At 44.2% G+C, this 26,231-nt stretch overlaps 1 protein-coding gene across 1 annotated transcript; it reads left to right on the forward strand.

The window, feature by feature from the left end:
- Nucleotides 1-10,847: 10,847 nt before the first annotated feature.
- LOC113981509 (UNC119-binding protein C5orf30 homolog) lies at nucleotides 10,848-12,351 on the forward strand. Its single transcript, XM_027708913.1, is given in 3 exon segments — nucleotides 10,848-10,922; nucleotides 11,709-12,317; nucleotides 12,319-12,351. Coding segments are annotated over 3 exon segments (717 nt in total).
- Nucleotides 12,352-26,231: the final 13,880 nt, after the last annotated feature.

Consider the following 26,231-nt stretch of genomic DNA (forward strand, 5'->3'; position numbering starts at 1 on the left):
AGAAGGAGGAGGAGCAGGTGCTCCAGGTGCCAGTGCAGAGACTTGCCTGCAGCCCGTGGTAAAAACCACAATGACACAGGTTGTCCCCCTGCAGCCCATGAAGGTCCACAGTGGAGCAGAGATCCCCCCTGCAGCCTGTGAAGAACCCTATGACAGAGGAGGTGGATGTACCTGAAGGAAGACTTGTGACCCTATGGAGAGCCTGTGCTGGAGCAGGCTCCTGGCACAAACTGTGGCACATGGAGAGGAGCCCATGCCAGAGCACGTTTGCTGGCAGGACCTGTGGCCCCATAGAGGACCCACGCTGGAGCAGTCTGTTCCTGAAGGACTGTACCCCACGGAAAGGACTCGCGGTGGAGCAGTTTGTGAAGAACTGCAGCCTGTGGGAATGACCCACAGTCAATGAGTTTGTGAAGGACTGTCTCCCATGGGAGGGACCCCATGCTGGAGCAGGGGAAGAGTGTGAAGAGGAAGGAGCAGCAGAGACAAAGCATTATGAACTGACCACAACCTGCATTCCTCATCCCCCTGTGTCCCTTGGGGGGAGGAGCTAGAAGAGGAAGGAGTGAAGTTGAGCCTGGGAAGAAGGGAAGGGTGAGGGAAAGGAGTTTTTAGATTTGTTCTTATTTCTCATTATCCTACTCTAATTTGATTGGTAATAAATTAAATTAATTTCCCCCAGCCAAGTCTGTTTTGCCCGTGATGGTAATTCCTAAGTGAGCTCCCTGTCCTTATCATAACCCATAAGCCTTTTCTTGTATTTTCTCCCCCTATCTAGTTGAGGAGGCAGAGCGATAGAGCAGCTTAGGTGGGCACCTGGTGGCCAGCCAAGGTCAACCACCACACCTATCCATTCACCTTCTTTTATAAAAGCTAGGTAAAGGAGGAGGATAGGGGAACATTTGGAGTTATGGTGTTTGTCTTCTCAGGTAACTGTTGCATTTGATGGAGCCCTGCTTTCCCCTATATGGCTAACCATCTGCCTGCTGATGGGAAGTAGTGAATGAATTCCTTAATTTGCTTTGCTTGGGCATGAAGCTTTTGCTTTACCTACTAAAATGTCTTTATCTCAATCCATGTGTTTTCTCACTTTTACCCTTTCAATTCTTTCCCCCATCCCACTGTAGGGAGAGTGAGCACGTGGCTGTGTGGGGCTTAGCTGCCTACTGGGGTTAAACCACAATAATTGTGGCCTACAGAATTGTAACATATACCTTATACATACTTTTATTTTCTTATGCTTAGTTTAAAAATAAAAAAGTGCTAAATTTAGTTCTTGCTCCATATGAATGTTACCTCATGCGATACAACAATTTAATATTTTCTCTATTTGCTTTTTTGTGTCTTAGAATAGCTTGGCATCTGTCTCAAGGAATAGCAGGAATTGGCAAAGATAGTTACAATTCCTTGGTACCTTTCATGAGCTTTATCTCTAGTTTTAGTCTTGTTATGAATTTTTTTCCTCTTTTCCTTCTCTACAAACATTGTATCCATCTGTATCTGTGACTATTCTAGGGGACTTTCAAGAGCATAGTGAAGGGACATTTTTTAAGCCCCTTAAGCTTACAAAATTGCCATATGGTTAAGAACAACCATGTAGAAAATTTAGAGGGTGACCCTGGGTGCAAGTTGGTGGGAGATAACTTCTCAGCACTGTGTTTGTAATCTGGGGTTGGCAGTGAATACAGCAAGATCACCAACTTGCACTGGAAGAGTCTCTAAGCTGCATAGAGGTCAAAGTCTATAGGCTAACTGCCCCTGCTCTAGATAGTGCAATGTGACACCTTTGTAGATACTCTTACATAACTCAGTTTTAACCTAACTTTTCCCTTTCAACTAAATATTTCCCTTTTTTATTGTACATTTGAAACAAATATTTCCAAAAACCTTTGCTCTATATGTACATAACTTCAACAGCATGCTTTAGTAACAACAAAAGGAAATGGAATTTACAAGCATAAATAATATATGTATGTGAGTAGTACAGGGACAAGTTTTAGCCAAGATAAGAAATGACAAGTGACCCACCCTCAGCTTTAGGTGAAATAATCGCCCCTGCAGACAGCCAGTTGTACCATTTGCTAACGGATGTCATGCCCCTCTTTCGGTCACGTGGTCTGTTGTGATTGGCTGGAAGCATCCGTTACCCCACGGTCCGCGAGCGTGGGGGAAGGGGGTTTATTTTTATCTTTAGCGAGTGTAATAGACTGCGCCGTACTCAGAGCCTCGTTGTCTCTCCTCGCTGCGTGTCGGAGTTCTGCCGCACTGGACCGTAGGCAGGAGGTGGGAGTGGTGTCGGTTCGCTGGGTCGCCGAGGTTGCATTTCGGGCTCCGTGGCGGGCCCTGCCTGTGCCTGCTGGAGCGCGAGGAGGCCCTTCCCTGCCTGGAGAGGAGCCGCGGGAAGCCGGGCAGACTTTAGAGCACCGTGCGGCTGGCCAAGGGTCTGCGGAGGCCGGCGAGGGGCTGGCGGGAGAGGTGCTGTGCGATGGGACCGAAGGGTGGCGGGCGGGTGCTACGAAGCGCTAGTTGGCAGCGTTGTAGAGTGGCGGCAGCGGAGCGACCAATATTGTTCGCGAAGGTCGTGTGAAGGCTCTGTCTCTCATGGAGCCTGCTGCAGTGGTGTGATTAAGTAACCCAGATGTGCTGCTCGGAGCGTGTGGGTGTGTGTGGGCGCGGCCTTAACTGCGGTTTTCCTATTGTGTCAGGGTGCTGAGTGCAGGGAGTGACGATCCGGTTAGCGCAGCATTACGCTTCCGCGTGCGGAGGTGGTAGAGGTGGGCTATGCTCACGCTTGATGCTTCAGCGGGAGCCGATAATGCTGCTGCCCGCTCTTAACGCAGCTGAGCTGCACGGCAGGGCTGGCAGCTTCCGCCAGCTGCTCTCTGTCTTTAAAGTCCCTTCTCGAATAGAGTTCAGTCACTCCGGGGTCGCACCGTGAGACCAGGCAGCAGGGGGCAAAAGGTGCCTGAAATACGGTTATGTGGCCTTGCAGCACCCGGTGCTCTTATGTAGACAGGCTTTTCCCCTGCAGCACGGAGATCCTGATATATGTTTTCACTTTCCTTTTCTCTGAGTAGAGTTCCTATCTCTGTGCTGACTATTGTAGTGTCGTCAGCAAGACAGGAATGAATTTGATGAAGTCTTTTTCTGCCACAGTGGTAGGGTCTGCAGGCTTGTTTTGCCCTGTGTTTTCCCTCTCAGACCCACATTTTCTTCTCCTCCTAGAAATGCTTTACAATATAATGAAAATAAGATATAGGCAATGAAGAGCAGAGCAGTTAAACTGTTCTGGCAAATTCAGGAGGAAATAAAAGTATTAATTCTGATACCTTTGTGCAGAAATCTTGGGAATTTTTACATAAATCTTTAAGCCTGTAGTTAGATTGATCAAGTGTATTTTTTTTGCACCAACTCTTGTTAACAGTCTAAACTGGTGGGAAAGCCAGAATTAACATGTATTAGCACCTGTATCTGTTTGTAACTGCTTAATTATTTGAAGCTGCAACTTACAACCAACAGCTGTTCCAATTATAACGTTCTTAACTCTTGTGCAAGTGCTAAACCTGCTTATAACCTTACTATTCAGTCTAACAGTAACAAAGTGTACTAATCTCCAGCTTTCTATGGGTAATTTTATATCGCACTTTAGTAAAAGGTGGTGGTCTTTGGTGTGGGGGTTTTTTTGGGGGGGGTGTTGATGATTTGGGCTTTTTGATTTTTTTGTTTTTTAGTGAAAGGTAAATGGAGAGTCAAAGCTCTGTTTAAATATTGGTTATATCATTCATGGTACAGACTGTGTTTGTGTGCTCTAATGTACATCAAAATGTTACTTGACAGACTGAAGCTTGCTAAGTGGTTTTGGTTTATTGGCAGGTTTCTTTTGTATATTAAGGGATTGGGGAGAGGTGATGTGAACAGATAAAGTACTGATGTGTCAAGTTTTCTACAGATATGTGGGAAAACAGTCTCAGGTCTTAATTTTTCTTATCTAGTTATTTATGCAATTTTCTGTAGGGTTTTTAATCTGACATAAGTGAGAGTGCATGTGTACCTACTGCACAGAAAATAGCAAATTATGTATATTAGTAGATATTTTCTGTGAATGCATCTTTGCTTGTTATTGTGTCTGTTTAGGGTGGTGCTGTACATAACCATACATATGTGTTTGCATAGCTGCATGTAGAAATGAACTAATATCAGAAGACTGGTTGACTGGAGTTGAAGTTGCTAGAAATGTGGGGGACAATAAAAAGACTTTTTTCAAATATATTCATGGCAATAGGCAGTATAGAAATATCAGCCCGTTACAGGATGAGAATGGTCACCTCACAAACAGGGACAGAGACAAGGCAGAGGTGTTTAACGCTTTCTTTGCCTCTGTCTTCAGCACAGATGACAGACCAAGGTGGTCTCAGTGCCCTGAGCTGGAGGACCATGACTGCAAGAATGATCAACTCCCAGTTGACCCTGAAATTGTGCGAGATCTCCTGCTCCAGCTGGATCCCTACAAATCTATGGGGCCTGATGAGATTCATCCAAGAATCCTCAAAGAGCTGCTGATGTCATCGCTAAACCTCTCTCAATTATTTTTGAGCGGTCTTGGGAATCTGGAGAGGTCCCAGCTGACTGGAAGCTGGTGAATGTTGTCCCAATTTTCAAGAAGGGCAAGAAGGATGACCCTGGAAACTACAGGCCTGTCAGTCTCACTTCAGTGTCTGGTAAAGTTATGGAGAAGATTATTCTGGGAAGTATTGAAAAACGCCTGAAAGACAATGCAGTCATCGGTCACAGCCAGCATGGCTTCATGAGGAGAAAGTCCTGCTTATCAAACCTGATTTCCTTTTATGACAAGGTAACCCACCTAGCTGAACAAGGGAAGCCAGTCGATGTAGTCTTTTTGGATTTCAGTAAAGCTTTCAATACTGTCTCTCACAGGATCCTTCTGGACAAACTGTCCAGCACACAGCTGAACAAACACATAATGTAGTGGGTGAGCAATTGGCTCACGTGTTGGGCGGAGAGGGTAATAGTGACTGGGGTAATGTCAGACTGGCAACCTGTCACTAGTGGGGTTCCGCAGGGCTCCATCCTAGATCCTGTTCTCTTCAACATCTTCATAAATTACTTGGATGCAGAACTGGAAGGGATACTAAGCAAGTTGGCAGATAATACAAAACTGGGAGGAGCTGTTGACTCCCTTGAAGGCAGACAGGCCCTGCAGAGAGATCTCGACAAATTAGAGGACTGGGCAATCACCAATCGTATGAAGTTCAATGAGGGAAAGTGCCAGATTCTGTACCTGGGAATGGGGCAACCCCAGATGTACGGACAGACTGGGGAATGAGATGCTGGAAAGCAATGCCGTGGAAAGGGACTTGGGAGTCCTGGTCAATGGCAAGTCGTGTCCTGGGGTGCATTGGGCACAGCATCGCCTGTCAGTCAAGGGTTGTCGTGCTCTACTCTGCACTGATGCGGCCTCACCTTGAATATTGTGTGCAGTTTTGGTCACCACAATATAAGATATTAAGCTATTAGACAGCATCCATGGTGAAGGGCCTTGAGAGGAAGCCATATGAGGAGCGGCTGAGGTCACTTGGTCTGTTCAGCCTGGAGGAGACTGAGGGTCTACAATTCATCGCAGTCTACAACTTCCTTTTGAGGGGAAGAGGAGGGGCAGGCACTCATCTCTTCTCTGTGGTGACCAGTGACAGGACCCAAGGGAATGGCCTGAAGTTGTGTCAGGGGAGGTTTCGGTTAGATATTAGAAAAAGGTTCTTCATCCAGAGGGTGGTTGGGTACTGGAACAGGCTCCCCAGGGAAGTGGTCACAGCACCAAGCCTGACAGAGTTCAAGAAGCATTTGGACAATACTCTCAAGCACATGGCGTGACTCTTGAGGATGGTCCTGTGCAGGGCTAAGGGTTGGACTCGATAATCCTTATTGATCCATTCCAACTCAGCATATTCTGTGACTGCAGTTAAGCAGATCGCAGTAGGAATGATAGAGAAGGTCTTTGATGGGAAAATGACTTGCTTCTACCAATAATAGGCTGCCTTCTGACATAGCTCTAAATACAATAGAATTCCTTGAAACATTCCCATAAAGAGGCAAAAGAAGTAGAGATGTGCAGCACTGATTCCCCCCCCCTTTTCCCCTCTTTGTTTCCTTTATTGAAAACTTCTCTTTCCACCACACAATCTTACTGCTGGTGGTGTATTTAGAAACATATTCTGGCTTATGTGGTATGTTGTTGTTTTGAGGTTTTTTTTGTTTTGTTGTTTTTGAGAGAGTGGTTAGGAGGTTGGAGGAGGGGGTAGTACTTGCAGTGACTCTGAAATTCAGGAAAGTAGACAGCCATATCCTGCCTGTCTTGCCATCAGGCTTGCATAATCAGGTGCAAATGCACTATATTATAGTGAAGTCACATGAACTGTTTTTCCAGTAATTGTAAGTGTTCAAGGTCAGGTTGGATGGAGCAACCTGATCTAGTGAAAGATGTTTCTTCCCATGGCAGGGGATGATCTTTGAAGGTCCCTTCCAATCCAAATGACTCTTACTCTGTTTTCTCTTGTCATTATTTATAAGTGTAAATCATATTTATTAGATTAGAGTGAGCTGTTGGACTTCTATTAATGTTGGTCCCATACTGGCATTGCATGTAAATGAACACTAACTTTTAGGTAGAACTTTAAGTATGGGGAGGGACATTTGAGAAAGAGGCAGAGAGTAAAACTTGAAAGGTCGTTTTATTACATAGTTTTAATAAGCTTCAGGAAGTGATCTTATGAAGTGTAAATGGTGTAACTGAAATGAGATGCACCTTGCCAAGAAACAGTACCTGCTGCAGATAATATTGCTGTATTGGGTTTGCATGGCAAGGTTTTGGTAGTGGAGGGGCTACAATGGTGGCTTCCGTGAGAAGATGCCAGAAGCTTCTCTGATGTCCAATAGAGCTGGTGCCAGCCATCTCCAAGGTAAACCCACTGCTGGCCAAAGCCGAGTCAATCAGCAATGGTGGTAGTGCCTCTGTGACAACATATTTAAGAAGGGGAAAAAACTGCTGTGCAACAGCAGCTGGAAGAGAGGAGTGAGAATATGTGAGAGAAACAACTCTGCAGACATCAAGGTCAGTGAAGGAGGAGGAGGTACTCCAGGTACCAGAGCAGATTCCCCTGCAGCCTGTGGTGAAGACCATGTTGAGGTAGGCTGTCCCTCTGCAGCCCATGGAGATCCACGGTGGAGCATGTAGGTGTGGCCAAAGGAGACTGACTGTGGAGTGCCTGTGCTGGAGCAGGTTCCTGGCAGGACTTGTGACCCTGTGGAAAGGACCCATGCTGGAGCAATTCATGGAGGACTGTCTCCTGTGGGTGGGACCCCAGGCTGGAGTGGGGGAAGAGTGTGCAGAGAAAGGAGCAGCAAAGACAATATATGATGAATTGACTGCAAATCCCATTCCTCGTTCCCTTGCGCTCTTTAGTGGGAGGAGGTAGAGAAGATGGGAGTGAATTTGAGCCCAGAAAGAAGAGAGAAGTAGGGGGAAGTTATTTTAAGACTTGTTTTTATTTGTCATTATGCTACTCTGATGTTTGATTGGCAATAAATTTACTTAATTTCCCCAGGACAAGTCTGTTTTGCCCGTGACAGTACTTGCTGAGTCATCTCCCTTATCTCAACCCATGGGCTATTCATCATATTTTCTCCCCTCTGTCCAGTTAAGGAGAGGATGTGATAGAGCAGCTTGGTGGGCACCTGTTGTCCAGCCAAGGTTAACCCACCAGAGTCACATTAAGACAAAGAACTAGTTATTTCAAGTGCTTCAGTTGGGGGACACACAAACCCACTCAAAAAACCCTCCCCCAAAACCCCCAAACTGTGTTGATTAAACATGATATTTTTTCTTAATAACTTCAAGAGTAGGTCCTATTTAAAAATAGTGTCTGTCTTTGAATAGCTGTCCCTGGAAAAAGACTAATATAGCTTTTGTTTAATCTCTGCAGATCTTTATTTTTAGGCACGACAACATAATTTACTACCAGACCTGTTTCTTGTCCAACTGAAAAGCTATGAAGACTTTATTGCTATATTAGCATTTATTTTTTTAAAGAAAAAACAGGCATACTTATATGGTTACAATCTTGGGCATTCAGCATACTTGGGTAAGTCACTACTTGGCTAGGTTGCTATTGGCTCACCCTTTCTTCATTTCGATTTAAAGGCACAGTTACAAGAAATCATGGTGCATGCTTGGTGAGTGGTGGTCTTTCTGTGGGCAGGGGGCATCTGAGCTAGGGGTACGGTTTTTACTGTTATAATATTATAATGAGCAAAGTTCATCACTAGGGCAAGTTCTCACCACAGAACTGGTCAAAATTGGGGGTGTTGGCTCAGCTTGCAACATCCTGGATAAAAGAAGGTGTTGTCTATTTGTTTTTCCCCTTCAAAGACTTAGATTTCTGTCTTAATTTACAATTTCCTACATTCCTGTAGTTATTGGTTATTGCTTCCATTGTTTAACCACTTTGTTCTTTATCTTGTTATTTGGAACTTTGCTCCTGTTATTCACCAATACCCACATATTCTCATCAAGGGACCCTCTGAGAGAACCTTGTCATGTGCAAAGAAGAGATCAGTCCTTTGAGCTGGATTGAGATGCTTCTGCGTTTGGGCTCAGCCCACCAGGATGATTATGCAGTGTTACTGGGGCAAACTTTGGGCTTTGTGTGATCCTGTAAGGCACAGGCATTGTTCATTGAAATGGCTAGCCAGAACAAAATGTGAACTTCAGAAGAACATGTGCATGGGGACAGTAAGGAAAAGAGCATAAGGGATTCATTAAAAAGACTGTGCAAACCAGAAGAACTGGCCAATGGGCCCATGAATCACAAACTAGGTTTTGAAGCAAGCATCACAGAGGGTGGGTGATGGTGTTGGGGGAGCTCCCTTTGCCCATGGTTGGGAGGATCTTGCAGCTACCTGTGAGACAGTTATGTGGTGCAGGCTGGTGCTATATGTCTTTCCTTGTCCTTAGGTTGATGCTATCCTTAGAACACATTAAACAGCTCCAGCTGACTGAAGAGGGAGAAGTCAATTTGTAGTATTATCTATTTGTGGTTTTTGTCTGGGCCTATAGCAACTGAAGAAATGAGAAAGGGCATAGAAGTGACGGCAATGTTTGGAGAGCAGGGGAGAAAAATAAATCCTGGAGAAGTTTTGAATAGCAACCAACTCTCCTCATACCTTGTTAACAAAGTTTCTTTGTACTTGAGTTAAATTGATTGTTCAGGGTTTCCTTTCATATGTGTGTGTAGTAGCAGCATGTCAGTACACATCTGCGAAGCAACTTCTGTTAAAAGAGATTTGCTGTCTTCTGGGGAGATTTACTGTCTCTCTACCTATAATGTGGGGAGACCTCATCACAGTCTACAACTTCCTCGTGAGGGGAAGTGGAGGAGCAGGCACTGATCTCTTCTCTGTGGTGACCAGTGACAGGACCTGAGGGAATGGCATGAAGCTGTGTCAGGGGAGGTTTAGGTTGGATATTAGGAAAGGTTCTTCACCCAGAGGTTGGTTGGGCACTGGAACAGGCTCCCTCAGAAAAGTGGTCACAGCACCAAGCCTAGTGGAGTTCAAGAAGTGTTTGGATATGGCTAGCCTCTCTGGGTTGCATTCCTCCCATTGTGGGGTTCCATTTCCGAAGGCTTGAGGTGGATAGGGAAGGGGAAAACTCCAGCGCCAGGGGTTTCTTCAGGTCCTGACCGCATGGAGGGGAGAGCTCGCTCACCCCTCCCCCCACCCACGAGGTCCCATGGCAGCCACAGACAGCACACGGGACTTGGAGAGGAGGAGAGAGAGAGCGTTTATTGATGGGGTGGTTACATATATAGGTCCTAGGAGGATTCACAGAGTGACCAATTACAGGGTCAGGGGGCTTACAGGACACCCAATTGCAGGAAGGGGTTAACAACCAATAGGAAAGGGTTAACAGGGCCCAATGGGAAGACTTCTTGATATCTTCTCAGGACATTCCTGAGGCAGAGATAACACTACCGTGGGGGGTCCTGGGAAGAAGAAGCAGTGACTTTGCAGAAATACAAAAAACCATTTTGAAACATGTTTAAACAGCAGTTTTCTCATATAATGCAGATTTACTGCTACATTTGGACAACGCTCTCAGACCCATGGTGTGACTCTTGGGGTGTCCTGTGCAGGGCCAGGAGTTGGACTTTGATGATCCTTGTGGGTCCCTTCCAACTCAGGAGATTCTATGATTCTATGAAGCTTTGGGGGTACAAATCCCCTTTTTGAAGCTGCTAAAAGGCAAATGACTGATCTGAACAGAAACCAAGTGGCAACCTGGCTTGCAAACCAGGACACTTGCAGCTTCTACTAGGAGGCAAGAAAGCACTTAAAAAGAAGAAAGATGATTGTGGCAGAGGTGGATGCACAATGGCAAGCAGACTTGGTAGCTATGCAACAGTTTTCCAAAAACAATGATGGTGTTAAGTACATATTTAATCCAAGCATACCTGGGCCATTGGCCACATGCAAACTCTTCCCTGTCAACCAGCAGTCTTTCATATGACTGTCGATCATCTGAACAAGCTACATGCATTCTCTCACACAGCAGTCATTCTCAAAATCAGGCTACAGTGGTTTTGCAGCCCATGGATGTCCATGGTGGAACAGATAACCACCCTGCAGCACATGGATTACCCCTTGCCAGAGCAGGTGGATGTGCCCTAAAGGAATTTGCAGCCCATGGAGAGCCCATGATGGAACAGGCCCCTGGAGAGGAGCCCACACTGGAGCAGGTTTGCTGGCAGGAACTGTGGCCCTGTGGAGGACCCATGTTGGAGAATGTGAAGAACTGTATCCTGTGGGTGGTACGCCCCACTGGAGCAGGGGAAGAGCATGAGGAGGAAGTAACAGCAGAGGCAATGCATTATGAACTGACCGCAACCTCTATTCCCCATCACCCTATGCCCTTTGGGAGGGAGGAGGTAGATAATTTGGGGGTGAAGTTGAACCTGAGAAGAGGAAAGGGGTGGGGGGAAGGAGTTTTTAAATTTGTTCTTATTTCTCATTATCCTACTCTGATTTGGTTGGCAATAAATTAATTTAATTTCCCCAAGTTGAGTCTATTTTGCCTGTGACAGTAATTCCTGAGTGACCTCCCCTGTTCTTATGACCCACAAGACTTTTCTTGTATTTTCTTCCCCTTTCTAGTTGAGGAGGTGGAGTGATAGATCAGCTTGGTGGGCACCTGGCAGTCAGCCAAGGTCAACCCACCCCAGGGAAACTTTGGAGAAAATATGCAGTTGAGTACAGCAGCAGTTACTATGGATATGCTAATGAATGTAGATGGCCTCAAAGAAAAGGGGTTATAAAGGATCAAATAGACTAAAAGGATTAAAAAATAGAGTGGAAAGGTACCTAATTTTTTTGTACAGTGCTACTCAAGAATATGTTTTTGGCATATTTAAAAATATTGAGTATATTTATAGTATTTGTTATTAAAGAGGGGACCAAAATAATTTTAAAAGGCAGACATCTGATGGTTTTGTTATGAGACACTGTAGAGTGCAAGACAGAATAGAGAAGTACTGGTTATGGTTTCTGGGTGATAATAAGTTTAATTTCTGAGATTCTCTCTCAACTCCTTTAGTGGTTAAGGACTCTATTTTGATCAATCTCTGTTTTGTTTTTAGGAGAATAACACATTGCTTAAAATGGACATAAATGGAAAGTCCAGAACTACCCTATCTACCCTCCCTGTACCTCTTGCAGAGGTCAGTTCTGCAGGCAAAACAGAAGCAGAGAAACCACGATGTTCCAGTACTCCCTGCTCACCAATGCGACAGACAATTTCAGGCTATCAGATCCTTCGCATGGATTCTAACTACCTGGTTGGCTTCACGACTGGAGAGGAACTGCTAAAATTAGCTCAAAAGTATACAGGAAATGAAGATAATAAAGGGAGATCTGAGCCTAACTTGCACTCTAAACAGCTCGATTTAAGACTTGCATGCTCCTCACGTTTATACAAAACTAGAAGTAGATGCTATCAGCCATATGAGATCCCAGCAATAAAGGGGAGGAGGAGGAGACGGATGCCCAGCTCGGGGGATAAATGCACTAAGGCTTTATCATATGAACCTTACAAGGCACTTCATGGTCCCTTGCCTCTTTGCCTTTTAAAAGGCAAAAAGGCTCATTCTAAATCCCTGGAGTACCTCAATTTAGACAAAATGAGCATTGAGGAACCTGCTGACACAGACATGTTACGATACCAGCTCCAACACCTTACCCTTAGAGGGGACCGACCGTATGTTTGCAAGAAACAATACTTGAACTATGAAGTATAATCTAGAATTTAGAACCAGTTTCTGGTTATTTCTCTGCTGCAAAAATATGCTGTCATACTGTACATGACTGTCCACATTGTAGGTGGTATAACCTAAATGTTATCAGAAAGTAATTTATTTGAATAGGATTTTGACAATGCGTTGTGTTACAAATGGAGGAAAAAAATCTTTCCAGAGCAAGCAGTTTCTAATACAAATTTGGCTGTAGCTGGTGGATATTTCTTTGAACATCTTTTAACAAAGAAAAGGCTTTTGTTTTTTGGATTTGGATTTGGTTTTGTTTTTTTTTTTAACAGTTATCTAGTATTTATGGTAATTTAATACTGAAAAATTGATGGTCTGCTTGGTTGTTGCTAATTTTGGCTTGATGTTAGAAATTGCTCTTGGATAAGTACTCAAGTTATCTTTTTGTTTCTTAATGTATTCTACAATAAAATGTATGTATGAGTTTTTACATCATGGGAACGAATGTGAGCTTGGCTAAATTAAATCACCTGTTATTTTAAAACATCCTATTCAAACATTTGGAAACTAGGTCTGCATTGGTGGTGACAAGGAAATTCACTCATAAAATAAACCTTTGTTCATTTGCTACTTCAATCCTATTAAATTATTTTTTGTTTCTGTATGGAAGTAATTGTTTTGCCTCCTCTTTTTCATAAAACGAGTTTGGGATAAGTATTTGGAATATTAGTAGATTGAATACACTGGCTTAATTTGTTGCATAAGAATTTTTTTGTCCAAATATGACATCCAATGCAGTTTTGACAGCTGTATTCTTAGATATATTTAAAACGTTAGTAACTTATGTTTAAAAATTAAACGTTTTTAGACATTTTTAGGTACAGTCTATTACTGAAGCAGTGTGCAACTTCATTTTGGTTTACATATTTAGAAGTTAAGATGTTTTGAAACATATCTTATTTGATCAGTTGTTTCTAGTACAATTTAGGAGTTTTTTGTTTCTTCAGGATGAGTAGCAAGCACTAGTCAGTGCATGTATTGTGGAAAATGAAGAGTTCTTTTCATTCTGCCACTTACTGTACAATTGTAACTGAAGGCAGTGAAGAGGACCCCAGTAGACTATTTTACTGGTTTGGTTAATGTTTTCTGGCTTATTAGAATATTTACAACTGATGTGTATTTTAAAGAGTTAGCTGCACCTCTGTAAATTTAATGTATTGAATAGTGATCTCTTTAATAAACTTTTCCTGTGTAGTCTTTAGTTTGAAAAAGAGAATATGGTCATGCCAAAAAGATAAAGGTTTTGTCTAAGAAATAAACACCGCTATTTATTGAAATGCCCTATGAAAATGTATATCTGGCTGAAAAATAAAAAGAGTGATATCAATACCTATTTTTGTGGAGTCTCTTGCTGTGTAGAAGAATGAGGACATTAAAAAATTCAACTTTATACCAGGAATCACTAAAACTTGAAAACAGGAATCTTATACTTCTGTGAAATATTTAGACGGTTGTTCTGTTGTTTCAGGAAATCAGACAACTAATTGTCCATTTTGTGCATGTTATTACTTTGGTCCTGTGCAGTAATTGTATAGCTACATCATAGAGACTGGTGGCTGTCTTGCCAAGTTAAAACATGAAAAATTTGTTAGTATTTTGTCTGTCTAGTAGCTTGCTTGTGAAAGGGATTGCACCTGATAACATTGCTTAACTGTTTTATACTTGCAGTTACACTTGCATAGTATATAATCATTCAAGAGCCAATTTTTTTTATTTTGAGATGGATTTATTATATTCTTAATTACAACTCAAATTCATATAGTGATTTCCTGGTTTTACTTCTAAAAGAAGCAAAATCTCAGACATAAAGAAGCTTTTAATCTGGTTTTATTTTTGATAATTGTAATGTCTTACACTAATTATTAAAATTAAAGGCAAGATGGTTCTGTAAACTACTAAAATGAAATTGAATGTGAACAATACTAATTTCTCAAAGCAAGGTCCTTACTAAATATCAGGCTCCAGACCTTACTGGGGCCTTCCAAGATATAAAGGGGGAAGAGAGACTTTTTACCAGGGCCTATAGTGACAGGACAAAAGGTAATGGTTTTGAAATACAAGACGGTAGATTAAATTAGATATAAGGAAGAAATTCTTTACAATGTGGGTGGCGAGTGTGAGAGACTAGACTGTTAATGACTCAAAACAATGGGCTATTTGCACAAACAGGGACAGAGACAAGGCAGAGGTGTTTAACGCTTTCTTTGCCTCTGTCTTTATAAACACCAATCATTCAGTGTTGTTTCACTGTAATCCACCCCAAGGGATCTATTAACAAGAACCTGGATTACCCTCACCTTCTTGGGTGGGTTATGACAGTGAGACACTGGAACAGGTTTCCCAAAGAAGTTGAGGATGCCTGTCAGGGTTTAACCTGACAGGTAGCTAAACACCACACAGCTGCTTGGTCACTCCCCCCTCCCCAGTAGGATGGGGGAGAAAAAAAGGAAAATTCATGGGTTGTGATAAAGACAATATAATAGGACACAATAATATAATAGGTGAGAAATGGAAGAGAAAATAATTGTAAAATAATTAGAATATACAAAACAAGTGATGCACAATGCAATTGCTCACCACCTGCTGAGTTATGCCCAACCAGTTCCTGAGCAGCGACCCCTGGCCAGCTTTCCCCCTAGTTTATATACAGACTAGGATGTCATGTGGTACAGAATATCCCTTTGACCAGTTTGGGTCAGCTGTCCTGACTGTGTCTCTTCCCAGCTTCTTGTGCCCCCCAGCCTGCTGGCTGGTGGGGTTGTGTGAGAAGCTGAAAAGTCTTTGACTTAGTGTAAACACTGCTTAGCAACAACTAAAACATCAGTGTTACCAATATTATTCTCATACTAAATCCAAAATAAAGTACTGTACCAACTACTAGGAAGAAAATTAACTCTGTCCTAGATGAAATCAGGACAATGCTCCATCCTGTCAGTGAGGTGGCAGCGGTGGCAGCAGGGCTGAATGTTAGACTGAGATGTACAGGGGGGTTCCCAAGCTCAGGGATACCCGAGCAGCAGCCCAGAGTCACATCAGGTCCCGGAAGCTCTCACAAGCCAACCAGATGAGGAGGGTGTGTTGCCAGGAGTACCACAGGAAATTTAAATGGCTCTAGGGAGCGTGAGCAGCCCAGAGGGTGTCGAACAGGGTGGGCAAACAGCACATAGCGTGTCAGAAGGACATGGTGCGGCAGTTTGTGTGACAGTTCGCGTAGGCAGAATGTGTAGGAGGGCACAGCCACCCTCCCGGCTCCTGAGGTGAGCTCACCTGGTGGTTTTTGCCTGCCCAACCAGAACAGACCCAGCAATGGTTTCCACACGGTCGAAAGTTGTTGCTGGCAGGAACGTGGTGACCCAGATGGAGCTCCCTCAGAAGCATGCAGCTGTTCAGGTGTCCAGCTGCAGGGAGTGTTTGAGCCTGGCATTAGAACCAGAGGGCAGCACAGATGACACCTGTGTGCAGTGTGACCAGGTGGATGATCTGCTCAGCCTGGTGGCAGAGCTTAAAGAGGAAGTGGAGAGGCTGGGGAATATCAGGGAACGTGGGAGAGAAATAGACCGGTGGAGTCATACTCTTTCATCCCTGAGAGAAATGCAGTGGATTGAAGCTTGGCAAGAGTCAGAGGAGCCCTGACCCATCAGGCAGAAGGAGGAGACCTAAAAGATGAGGGGGAATGGAAACAGGTCCCTGCTCAGGGAGGTAGGAGAATCCCCTTCTGGCCTCCCTCGCCTTCCCAAGTACCCTTACAGAATAGGTATGAGGCTCTGGAACTTGAGGTTTGAGCAGATGACAGTGGAGATGAGGGTCTGTCGGGGGGGTTGCCCAGAACAGCTCAGTCAACCAGATGCATCACAGCTACAGGTGTTAAGAAAGAAAGAAGCATAATTATAGTGAGTGACTCCCTTCTGAGGGGAACTGAGGGCCCTGTATGCCAACTGGACCCGTCCCACAGGGAAGTCTACTGCCTCCTTGGGACCCTGGTAAGAGACATTACTAGGAGACTCCCTGGGCTGATTCAGCCCTCTGATTATTACCCACTGCTGGTTGTCCAGGGCAATCAAAAAGGATTTCTGGCACTGAGGTGACTGGTTGAAGGGACAGGGATGTAGGAGGTGTTTTCCTCAATCCCTTCAGTAGCTGAAAGGAACAGGAGAACCCATGTGATCAACATGTGGCCTAAAGACTGGTGCCATTGGTGGAATTTTGCCTTTTTCGATCATGGGGCGGTTTATACAGCACCAGGCCTGCTGGAGACAGATGGGGTTTGCCTGTCTAAAAGGGGGAAAAGGATTCTAGCCCTTGAGTTGGCGGGGCTGGATGAGAGAGATTTAAACTAGTTTTGAAGGGGGAAGGCTTGACAGAGATGAACCTAGGAGTGGAAGGCCAGTGTTGGGGGTGAAATCAATAGCCCAGCTCAAGTGCATCTACACCAATGCAGCAGTGTAGGTAACAAACAGGAGGAGCTGGGAGGCACAGAAGCAAGCCATCCCTATGTGCTGAAAGATGAGCCAGCAGGGAATAAGACTGGCCTGGCTGAACAGGGAGCTTTTGCTGGAACTCAGGGAAAAAAAGAGGGTTTATGACCTTTGGAAGAAGGGGCAGGCAACTCAGGAAGAGTTCAAGGATGTTTTTAGAAATACATCAACAAAAATGGAGGGGCAAGGAAAATCTCCATCCTTTATTGGACGTGGGGGGAAAACATTGTCACCAAGGATGAGGAAAAGGCTGAGGTACTTAATGCCTTCTTTGCTTCAGTCTTTAAGAGTAAAACCGGTTATCCTGAGAGCAACCAGCCCCCTGAGCTGGTAGACAGGGTCACAGAGCAGAATAGACACCCTGCAATCCAAGAGGAAGTAGTTACTGACCTGCTGTGACACCAAGACACTCAAAAGTCTATGGGACCGGATGGGATTCATATTGAGGGTGCTGAGGGAGCAGGTGGAAGAGCTTGCTAAGCTGCTCTCCATCATTTATCATCAGTCCTGGTGAAACAGGGAGGTCCCAGATGACTGGAGGTTGGCAAATGTGACACCCATCCTCAAGAAGGGTCGGAAGGAGGATCCAGGGAACTATAGGCCTGTTAGTCTGACCTCAGTGCCCGGCAAGGTTATGAAACAGATCATCTTGAGCGCAATCACATGGCACATACAGGACAACCAAGGGCTCAGGCCCAGCCAGCACAGGTTTAGGAAAGGCAGGTCCTGCCTGACCAACCTGATCTCCTTTTATGACCAGGTGACCCACCTAGTGGATGAGGGAAAGGCTGTAGATGAGTCTACCTGGACTTCAGTAAAGCCTTCAATATTGTCTCCCATGGCATTCTCCTGGAGAAGCTGGCAACCCATGGCTTGGACAGGTACACCCTTCACTGGGTAAAAAAATGACTGAGTGGCCAAGCCCACAGTTGCAGTGAATCGTGCCACATCCAGTTGGTGGCTGGTCACTAGTGAGGTTTCCTGAGGCTCAGTATTGGGGCCAATCCTGTTTATTGATCTTTATTGATGATCTGGATGAGGGGATCGAATGTACCCACGGTAAGTTCATGGATGACATCAAGTTGGGTGGGAGTGTGGATCTGCTGGAGGATAGGAAGGCTCTGCAGAGGGATCTGGACAGGCTGGATTGATGGACTGAGACCAACGGTATGAGGTTCAACAAGGCCAAATGCCAGGTCCTACACTTCGGCCACAACAACCCCATGCAGCGCTACAGGCTGGGGGATGAGTGGCTGGAAAGGGCCCCAGTGGAAAAGGACCTGGGAGTGCTGGTCGACATCCAGCTGAACATGAGCCAGCAGTGTTCTCAGGTGGGCAAGAAGACCAGTGGCATCTTGGCCTGTATCAGAAATAGTGTGGTGTGGTGGTTTGACCCTGGCTAGATGCCAGGCACCCACCAAAGCTGCTCTATCATTACCCTTCTCAGCTGGACAAGGGAGAGAAAATATAGCAAAAGTTTCATGAGTTGAGATAAGGACAAGGAGAGATCACTCACCAAATATGGTCATGGGCAAAAGAGACTCAAATTAGGGAAATAAACTGAATTTATTACTAATCAAAATCAGAGTAGAATAATGAGAAGTAATCTTAAAAAAGATCTTCCCTCCACTCCTGCCTTCTTCCTGGGCTCTACCTCCTTCCCCCCTGGTGGTGCAGGGAGATGGGGAATGGGGGTTACAGTCAGTTCATCACAGGTTGTTTCTGCCACTGCTCAGGGAGAAGAGTCCTTTCCCTGCTCCAGTGTGGGGTCCCTCCCACAGGAGACACTTCTCCATGAACTGCTTGTAAAGAACTGATAGAAGCAGGACATTACCTTATGTTTGTTTTTGTTCGAACTGCAAGAAGCAAATTGTTTTGACTGTTAAATAACCTCAAGCCTGGAGACAGCAGCACCTGCATGGGGTACCAAGACTGGGTGTGTGTGGGACGTGCTGTTGTTATGTTGCTACCACCTGCTGTAAGGCACGGCACCTCCAACCCTATATAAGCAAGTGCCAGAGATGCACCTGGGGGAAGAGATCAAAGATGCCTCGGGATCAGACACTACACGTGGAAGATCGAAAGCGGGAAACCCTGCCCCCCCCACAAGCTGCAGGGACACGCTGCAGTCCCCACACTCACAGATTGGCTCCAGGAATTCCCCACACTTGCATAGCGGCTGTGGGGATTGCCCCCCCCATTATCAAAAACGCACTGAGCTGGGAAGAGGTTGGGGCTGTGCTGTGCGGACTAAGGTGGGAAACCCTGCCGCCACACACGACTGGCACATGCTGCGGGCACACACATGCCACTGCCCAGCATATGCCTTGGACACACACACTGGTGTCTGCACATGCTGTGGACACACACGCCACTGCCCGGCACATGCAGACACTGCTGCCCACACACGAGCTGTGCCCTGGCACTGCCCACACAGCACCACGATCAACCTGGCCGGACCCAGGACACACCGCAGGGCCAACACATGCTGCGAGAACTGCACTCACTGCAGAGACAAAAGACCAAAGAACGACCTGACGGAGATTCGACCCCATCACCAAGGATGAAATCCAGTGCTGATTTCATGGTGGTGGTAACACTCTTTCCTGTGCTTCTTGTAATTATTCTTAGCTTTTCCAACTTTTCTCTATTTTTCCTTCTTTCTCTCTCTGCCTCTCCTATAGTTAATAAAGGTGAATTATCGTTCTGGATATCAACATTTGACCTCATTTGTGTCTTAATCTCACTTTTGGGTATATTTGAACTCAAATTCTTCTCTGCATTTACGGATGGAGGCACACTTCGCCTCTTTGTACCTAAGTGGATTGGAACATCTTTTTGGCATCACATTTACAGGATACTCTAAAAGCGAGAGTGTTGATTCCAAGACAATAATTGCTCATCGATCATTTTCTAATAAAGAAATGAAGTAAGGTACCTTTATGATTGTTTATCTACTGTAACTGAAGTAAGGTACATGCTATTACTGTTTGCTTGATGAAAAAGTGTCATTAATGCAAGGTCCCCCTCAAAAGCAAAGTGTACTATAATTAATGCAAGATGCCCCTCAAAAGCGAGGTGTATTAAGAAGTGTTTAAAATAAGGTGCCTCCTGAGGCATGAGGAGTGAGACACTGAAAGTAACTTAAACAAGGTGCCCCTTGGGAAGACCACTCCTGTGTTTGTTGTAAAATGGAAAGTGATTCTCAATCTTTCATTAATCTTTCGGATGAATTTGGTGCTAAGCCATCCCCTCCAGGCATGGAGTGGGTGCAAGAAAATTGGTGTAATATCTAAGCAATTGTTGATCAAATGTCTACCCTGTGAGCTGGGGTGAGAGCCAAAACAGGGATCCCAAAGACCCTAATGGACGGCCACCCCACTATAAATTAGTGGTATTAATTAAAGAATGGCTGGCAAAAGAGGGATCAATAAAAGCTGTTTTCCTGTTACAACCCCTCCCTTGGAGTGATCACAGAAAGGGGAGATGGCAGGAAACACTTTCCTTTGTCCCCAGTAGGTAAACCAGGGGACAGATGGTGGCTTTACATTAGACGGCTTACCAAAAATTCCAAAGGAGACTTATTAATAATCTGTCCTATTGGTCCCCACAAAATTCCTGTAACCTTTTTAGTAGACACTGGAGCTCAAATATCTGCCCTCAAAGTTGAAGATGTCTCTTGGTGTGGAATCATTCCCTCACGTAAAGATATATTTGTTGTGGATACTTTTGGATACACCCAAGACCAGACAACAGCAAAGGTAAGATATTGGTTGCCAGGAGAGGAGAGAGCAATTGAAACCCTAATGGTTTGGGGAAGATTTCCTATAAATTTATTGGGGCTAGACCTCCAAAAGGAAAGGTCTTGGACTGACAAGGAAGGAGAAATGTGGGCTTTCGGGAAGGAAACCCAGCATTTGTGTCTGTTAGGCTCTGCCCCTGCTCTTCCTCCCTCCCTAGTAACCAATGTCAAACCTTACCCCTTAACCTTGGGAGCCAGAGAAGGAATCGCTCCAGTTATTGGAAATCTAAAAGAAAGAGGAATAGTGATTATGACACATTCCCCTTACAACGCTCCTGTGTGGCCAGTTCACAAGCCAAATGGCAATTTGAGATTAACTGTGGACTACCAACGCCTTAATTGCAAACACAAGACCCCTTACGGCAGCAGTCCCAAATATTGCTGAACTAATAGCTACCATACAAGAACAAACCCACCAAATCATGGCCACTATTGATGTCAAAGACATGTTTTTTATGGTTCCCCTGCAAGACCAAGATCAGGAGCGTTTTGCTTTTACGTGGGAAGGCCAGCAGTACACTTTTACCCACCTCCCACAATGACCTAAACATTCACCCACTCTAGCACATCACATACTGGTGCAAGAACTGTCACTCATTCCTCCCGCATTGGGAGTAAAAGTATACCAATACATTGATGACATTTTGGTAGCAGGAGATGAAATTGCACCCGTACAGTCAACCCAAACAGATATAATTAAACATCTAGAGTCATTGGACTTACAAATCCCTCCTGAAAAAGTACAACCCACTTTGCAAGAAGTAAAATTCCTGGGAATATGGTGGAGGGGAGGAATGGTCTGTATTCGCCCGGACACCCTCACTTCCCATGACCAAATTAAAATGCCTGAGAATAAGAAAGATCTGCAGTATGCTATAGGCTTACTGAGGTTTTTTGAGGAAATACATCCCTGACTTTTTGATAATTGCAAGGCCCTTATATGATTTGTTGTGGAAAAGGGCAAGGTGGGATTGGACCCCCCTCCATTATGAGGCCCTACAACTCCTAATTTTTAAGGCCAACACACACCAATCACTAGGCCCTATACACCCTACTGATCCCGTACAAATTGAGTGGGGATTTGCCAGTTCGGGACTGTCCATACATTTATGGCCGCAAGGACCTGATGGTCCCACCTGACCCATTGGATTTTATTCTCGAAGTTTTAAAGATGCAGAAAAACGGTACTCCACTTGGGAAAAGGGTTTGTTCATGGTCAGCCTTGCCCTTCGGGAAGCAGAAAGAACTGTCCGCCAACAATCCCTAATTTTTAAGAGGACCTTTTAAAGTCATCAAACCAATTTTGTTGGGAACTCCACCCTGTGGGAACAAGCTAAGTCACTCTGCACCTGCATTTAGTTAATCAGAATCAAAAGGAAGGATTGACCTTAGCTAAGTGCTTTGAAAAAGAGAATGTTATGTTTCTCAAAGTGGAAAACCACTTTGAACGGTCTGCATGATAGCGTGTGTTTTTGTCTCATGGCTGAACACAGCCACCACATGATGTGAGGTGAATGTGTGGGATCGAGGCACTGGTTTAGGACAATCCTGGGAATCTGGTTAACTAAAGAAAAACAACAGGTGCTGTTTATGAGAGAATATGAATAATAGGGGAACAACGAAAAGGATCGGTGGACAAGTCTCGAAATCAACTCTGTGTGTGTGCAGCTCCATTTTCTTTCAGCACCCATATTTGGTGACCCCGACGTGTGACCTGCATTACAGGACCCTCTTTCAGTGCCCATACATCTCCTGAAGGGGTGGTCCAACGAACTTCTGTTTGAAAATGGTATGCCCAAATTGAACATTATTGTACCATTTTTCAAGTAACCAAAGGAGTTCCCAAAAACCTTCCCTTACAAGAAGAGGTAACCCTGAACAACACAACTGACTCTCCACCTTCTGTGATTCAAGTTGCTCCCCCATATTCAGAACAATTGCAGAATGCATAGTTTACTGATGCATCAGCAAAGCGGGGAGGTAAAGTTTGGAAATATCGTGCTGTAGCTTTGCAAGTAAATACAGGAGACAGGATAATAACGGACAGGGAAGGTAGTGCACAAGTGTGAGAATTGGTAGCAGTTTGGAGTATATTTAACCATGAATCTGAAACCTCTGACTCCATATATATTTACACTGATTCTTTTGCTGTGTTCAAGGAGTGCACTGAGTGGCTCCCCTTCTGGGATAAAAATGACTGGGAAGTAAATAGAGTCCCTGTTTGGCAAAAAGAAAAAGAGCAGGAAATTCTTACTATAGCAAGAAAAGGGAATTTTCTGGTCAGATGGGTAGCCTCTCACCAAGAGGATGGAACCCCAACTAGCCACTAAAATAATAAAGCAGATGAACTGGACAGAATAGCCCCACTAGATGTATAAAACTACAGCAGAAAACTGGGACTGATTATTAGAGTCATTGCACTCAAAACAACAGCATACGGGGCACAAGATCTATATAAAGAAGTAGTAAGTAGAGGATGACCAGTAACTCGTGAGATGTGTCATACCTGTATATCTGCAATGTGAACAGTGTCGAGTCTGACTGGAGCATCATCCCCTGGAACAACCTCCCTTGCACATAAGAGACAGGAAGGGATTGTGGGATGCATGGCAGGTAGACTATATTGGACCTTTTCGGACATCCGAGGCAAAGCAATATGTGTTGGTAGAAGTGGAGGTTAGATCAGGACTGGTACAAGCAGAGGCTTTCCCTCAAGCAACTGGGGCAAACACTGTGGAAGCTCTTAAAGCATGGTTCAGTTTCTTCCCAAAACCTGTGTCAATTCAATCAGACAACGGGTCACATTTCACAGCTACTATAGTCCAAGACTGGGGCAAAGAAGAAGGAATTCAGTGGGTATTCCACACACCCTAGTATCTGCAAGCTAATGGCATAGTCAAGAGAACAAATGACCTGCTTAAGCGATTTTAAAAGCCCCAAAATTCAAGTTGGACTGGACAATTATGGGATGCTGTAAAAATGATGAATGACGGGGAATAAACAGATGTCCTAGACTCACAACCTTTTACCCACAGCTTCCCTCTTTAATATCAGCAACATTGAAACCTGAAAATAATCAAGAGCCTTCCTATTTCCCAGGACAGCCTGTATAGTGGAATTGCCTACTGTAGGAGCTGTACCCATGGTACTCACTGCTCCCTTAAATATGTACACTTGGAGAGCAAAAGACGCTTATGGTAAAGAACATAAAATAAGTGCTTGGTGGATTACCCCTTTATTTTAATGTCGGCCCTAGAAAGGGCCAAGCAGATCTTTTCTTTTCTTTTACAGGTAACTGTTTAACATGGAAAATACCTGGAGCTGTGAATGGAAGACCTCCAGTTTGAACTATGGCTCACCGTTCTAATATTAAACCTGTTGGTAACTGTAGTTATAATATGTTGGTTATGCTTATATGGTTATTTGTGTTGTGCATGTGCTCAGCAGAGCAGACTGCTGGAGGCAAGATACATCAGAACCTCACCTGGGAATTAATCAAAGGGTTTGTCAAAATATGGAACCATACCGATCAAGGTATATGTGTTGCTTTACTGGAATCTGTTGAGCAAAGTTTACGATTTTTTATACCATTGAATTTATCCTTTATCTTCAATATGACCAATGCAACCTCTCCAATGTGCCTACCCACATGTTGGGCAAGTGTGAAGTAAGATAGCATGCAGGTACCCCCAAAATGCCAGGCAGTGGAAAGATTGTAGGAAAATTTATTTCCAAAGTCGAGAACACTAGATGTAAAAAAAGATTATCCTAACGGCCCCCCTAACCCTCCCTGCTGCAGAGGCCCCTAACATGTCTTTGAGTGCTTATCTCTCTCCTCATAGAAGAAAGAGCCTCTCTGGAATGCAGGAGGAGAAAACATCCAAAACTGTCTTTGAGAAAGATGCTTCTTCTCAGCAGGAAATCTTTCTTAAGCGAAAAACTCTATCTCCTTGTAGTGAAATCTTCCAGAAAGGATATTCTATCCTTAGAGCAAGAAAGGAGTCTGGATAGACTGGGAAGGTACTCCTATGGTGCATGGAGCTTACCAAACTTGCAACCCTCCCCCGATGCACCTTGGGATTGGATGTTAGACCAAGAATCATGTAAAGCCGCATGCCCAAAGATAAATGTGACCATTTTATCTCTACCTGAATCCCCTCATCCAGTCACTGACAACAGTGAAGGTGAACTTCGACTTGAAACTATAACCTTTGAGGAATATAGCAGCATTCAGCCATGCTATTTTTACCCATGGGACCCACTATTTGACCCATTATACACAGATTAATATGAAGGTAATTACACCACAACTTTTAACCCCCTTTGGTGTGTGCAACTTCCTAATGTAACGAATGTACCAGAAAAACTTAATGTGGGCATGGTCTGTAAAAACATTATTTGAACCCAAATTTGCAGAACCTAAATTTACCATACTTCAACCAGAAGTCAGTTCTCTATTCAATTGCTCAAAGGTTATAACACGCAAAGAAGGGACAGGAGATGCTCCGGAAATGTGGTTTTTGCTCAGAGTTTGAACACTAATAAAGAGATATGTGTACTTGTTGGGGATATCCCTCAAAAGGCTGGAGAAATCAAGATGAGGACTGTAACACCACCCAACTACATCTTGTTAACCATTATTCATTATCCAATACAAGGCACTCCAATAAATACTGAACCAAAAGTCACCATCCTTGATTCTACAGATACAACTGATTGTAAAACTGCAAAGTATATAGCCCCTCTAGGGATGGCCTAGGGGTGCTCTAATGGGAAATTTTATTCACATTTATCATTAGAACACCATGCTGGACTAAAGTGTGGAGTTGGAATTCCCTCCTTTTGCCTCAGACATGTCTTTACTTTCACTAAAGTGTCCAAGGGATGCCACGATGGCAGTGTTCCCTCTTCAGAGGCAACAAAAAGACCAGAATGGGCAATTAAAGGAATCAGCATTCCAAATTATTATACCACCTGACAAACCCTCTCCTTGTTTCTTGAAAACTTTTTTACCCTCTATGTTACCTTAAAAAGACACCAATTTATATTAGAAGACATTTCCTGGCAATTAAGTTTACTGAGTAATTGGACACAACACGCATTTGGAGAACTAAACACCCAAGTCCAGCAAACTACTAAAATGACCGTACAAGATAGGTAAGCCCTAGATATGATATTATTGAAAGAACAAGGAGTATGTGGGATGTTAAATTTATCTGAAAATGAATGCCGTGTAACCATCCATAATGCTCTGACCTCCATTGAGGAGGCATGAGCTAAGATGAAATAAATAAGTGACCACACTATAGATTTATTTTACACCATGCAACCATGAGAATTGTTTGATGGATCATGGGTCACTACCATCCTAGAGTCTTTAGGGCTCACAGGATGGGGAAAATGGTTAGCACAAATTGGAATAGGAATTGTCATTGAATTTATGTTCTTAATTATTGGCTGAAACAGGAGGGTAAGCCCAAAAGAATTAACTAAGAAACTTGGGCCTGCTAAGAAGTTACTTGTCGGCGAGGAAAGCTCTGAACACTTAATGTAAGGATCCAAAAC

This window comes from Neopelma chrysocephalum, unplaced genomic scaffold (genome assembly GCF_003984885.1).
Source record: "Neopelma chrysocephalum unplaced genomic scaffold, ASM398488v2 Primary Assembly neopelma1_96606, whole genome shotgun sequence".
In the NCBI taxonomy this organism is placed as follows: domain Eukaryota; kingdom Metazoa; phylum Chordata; class Aves; order Passeriformes; family Pipridae; genus Neopelma; species Neopelma chrysocephalum.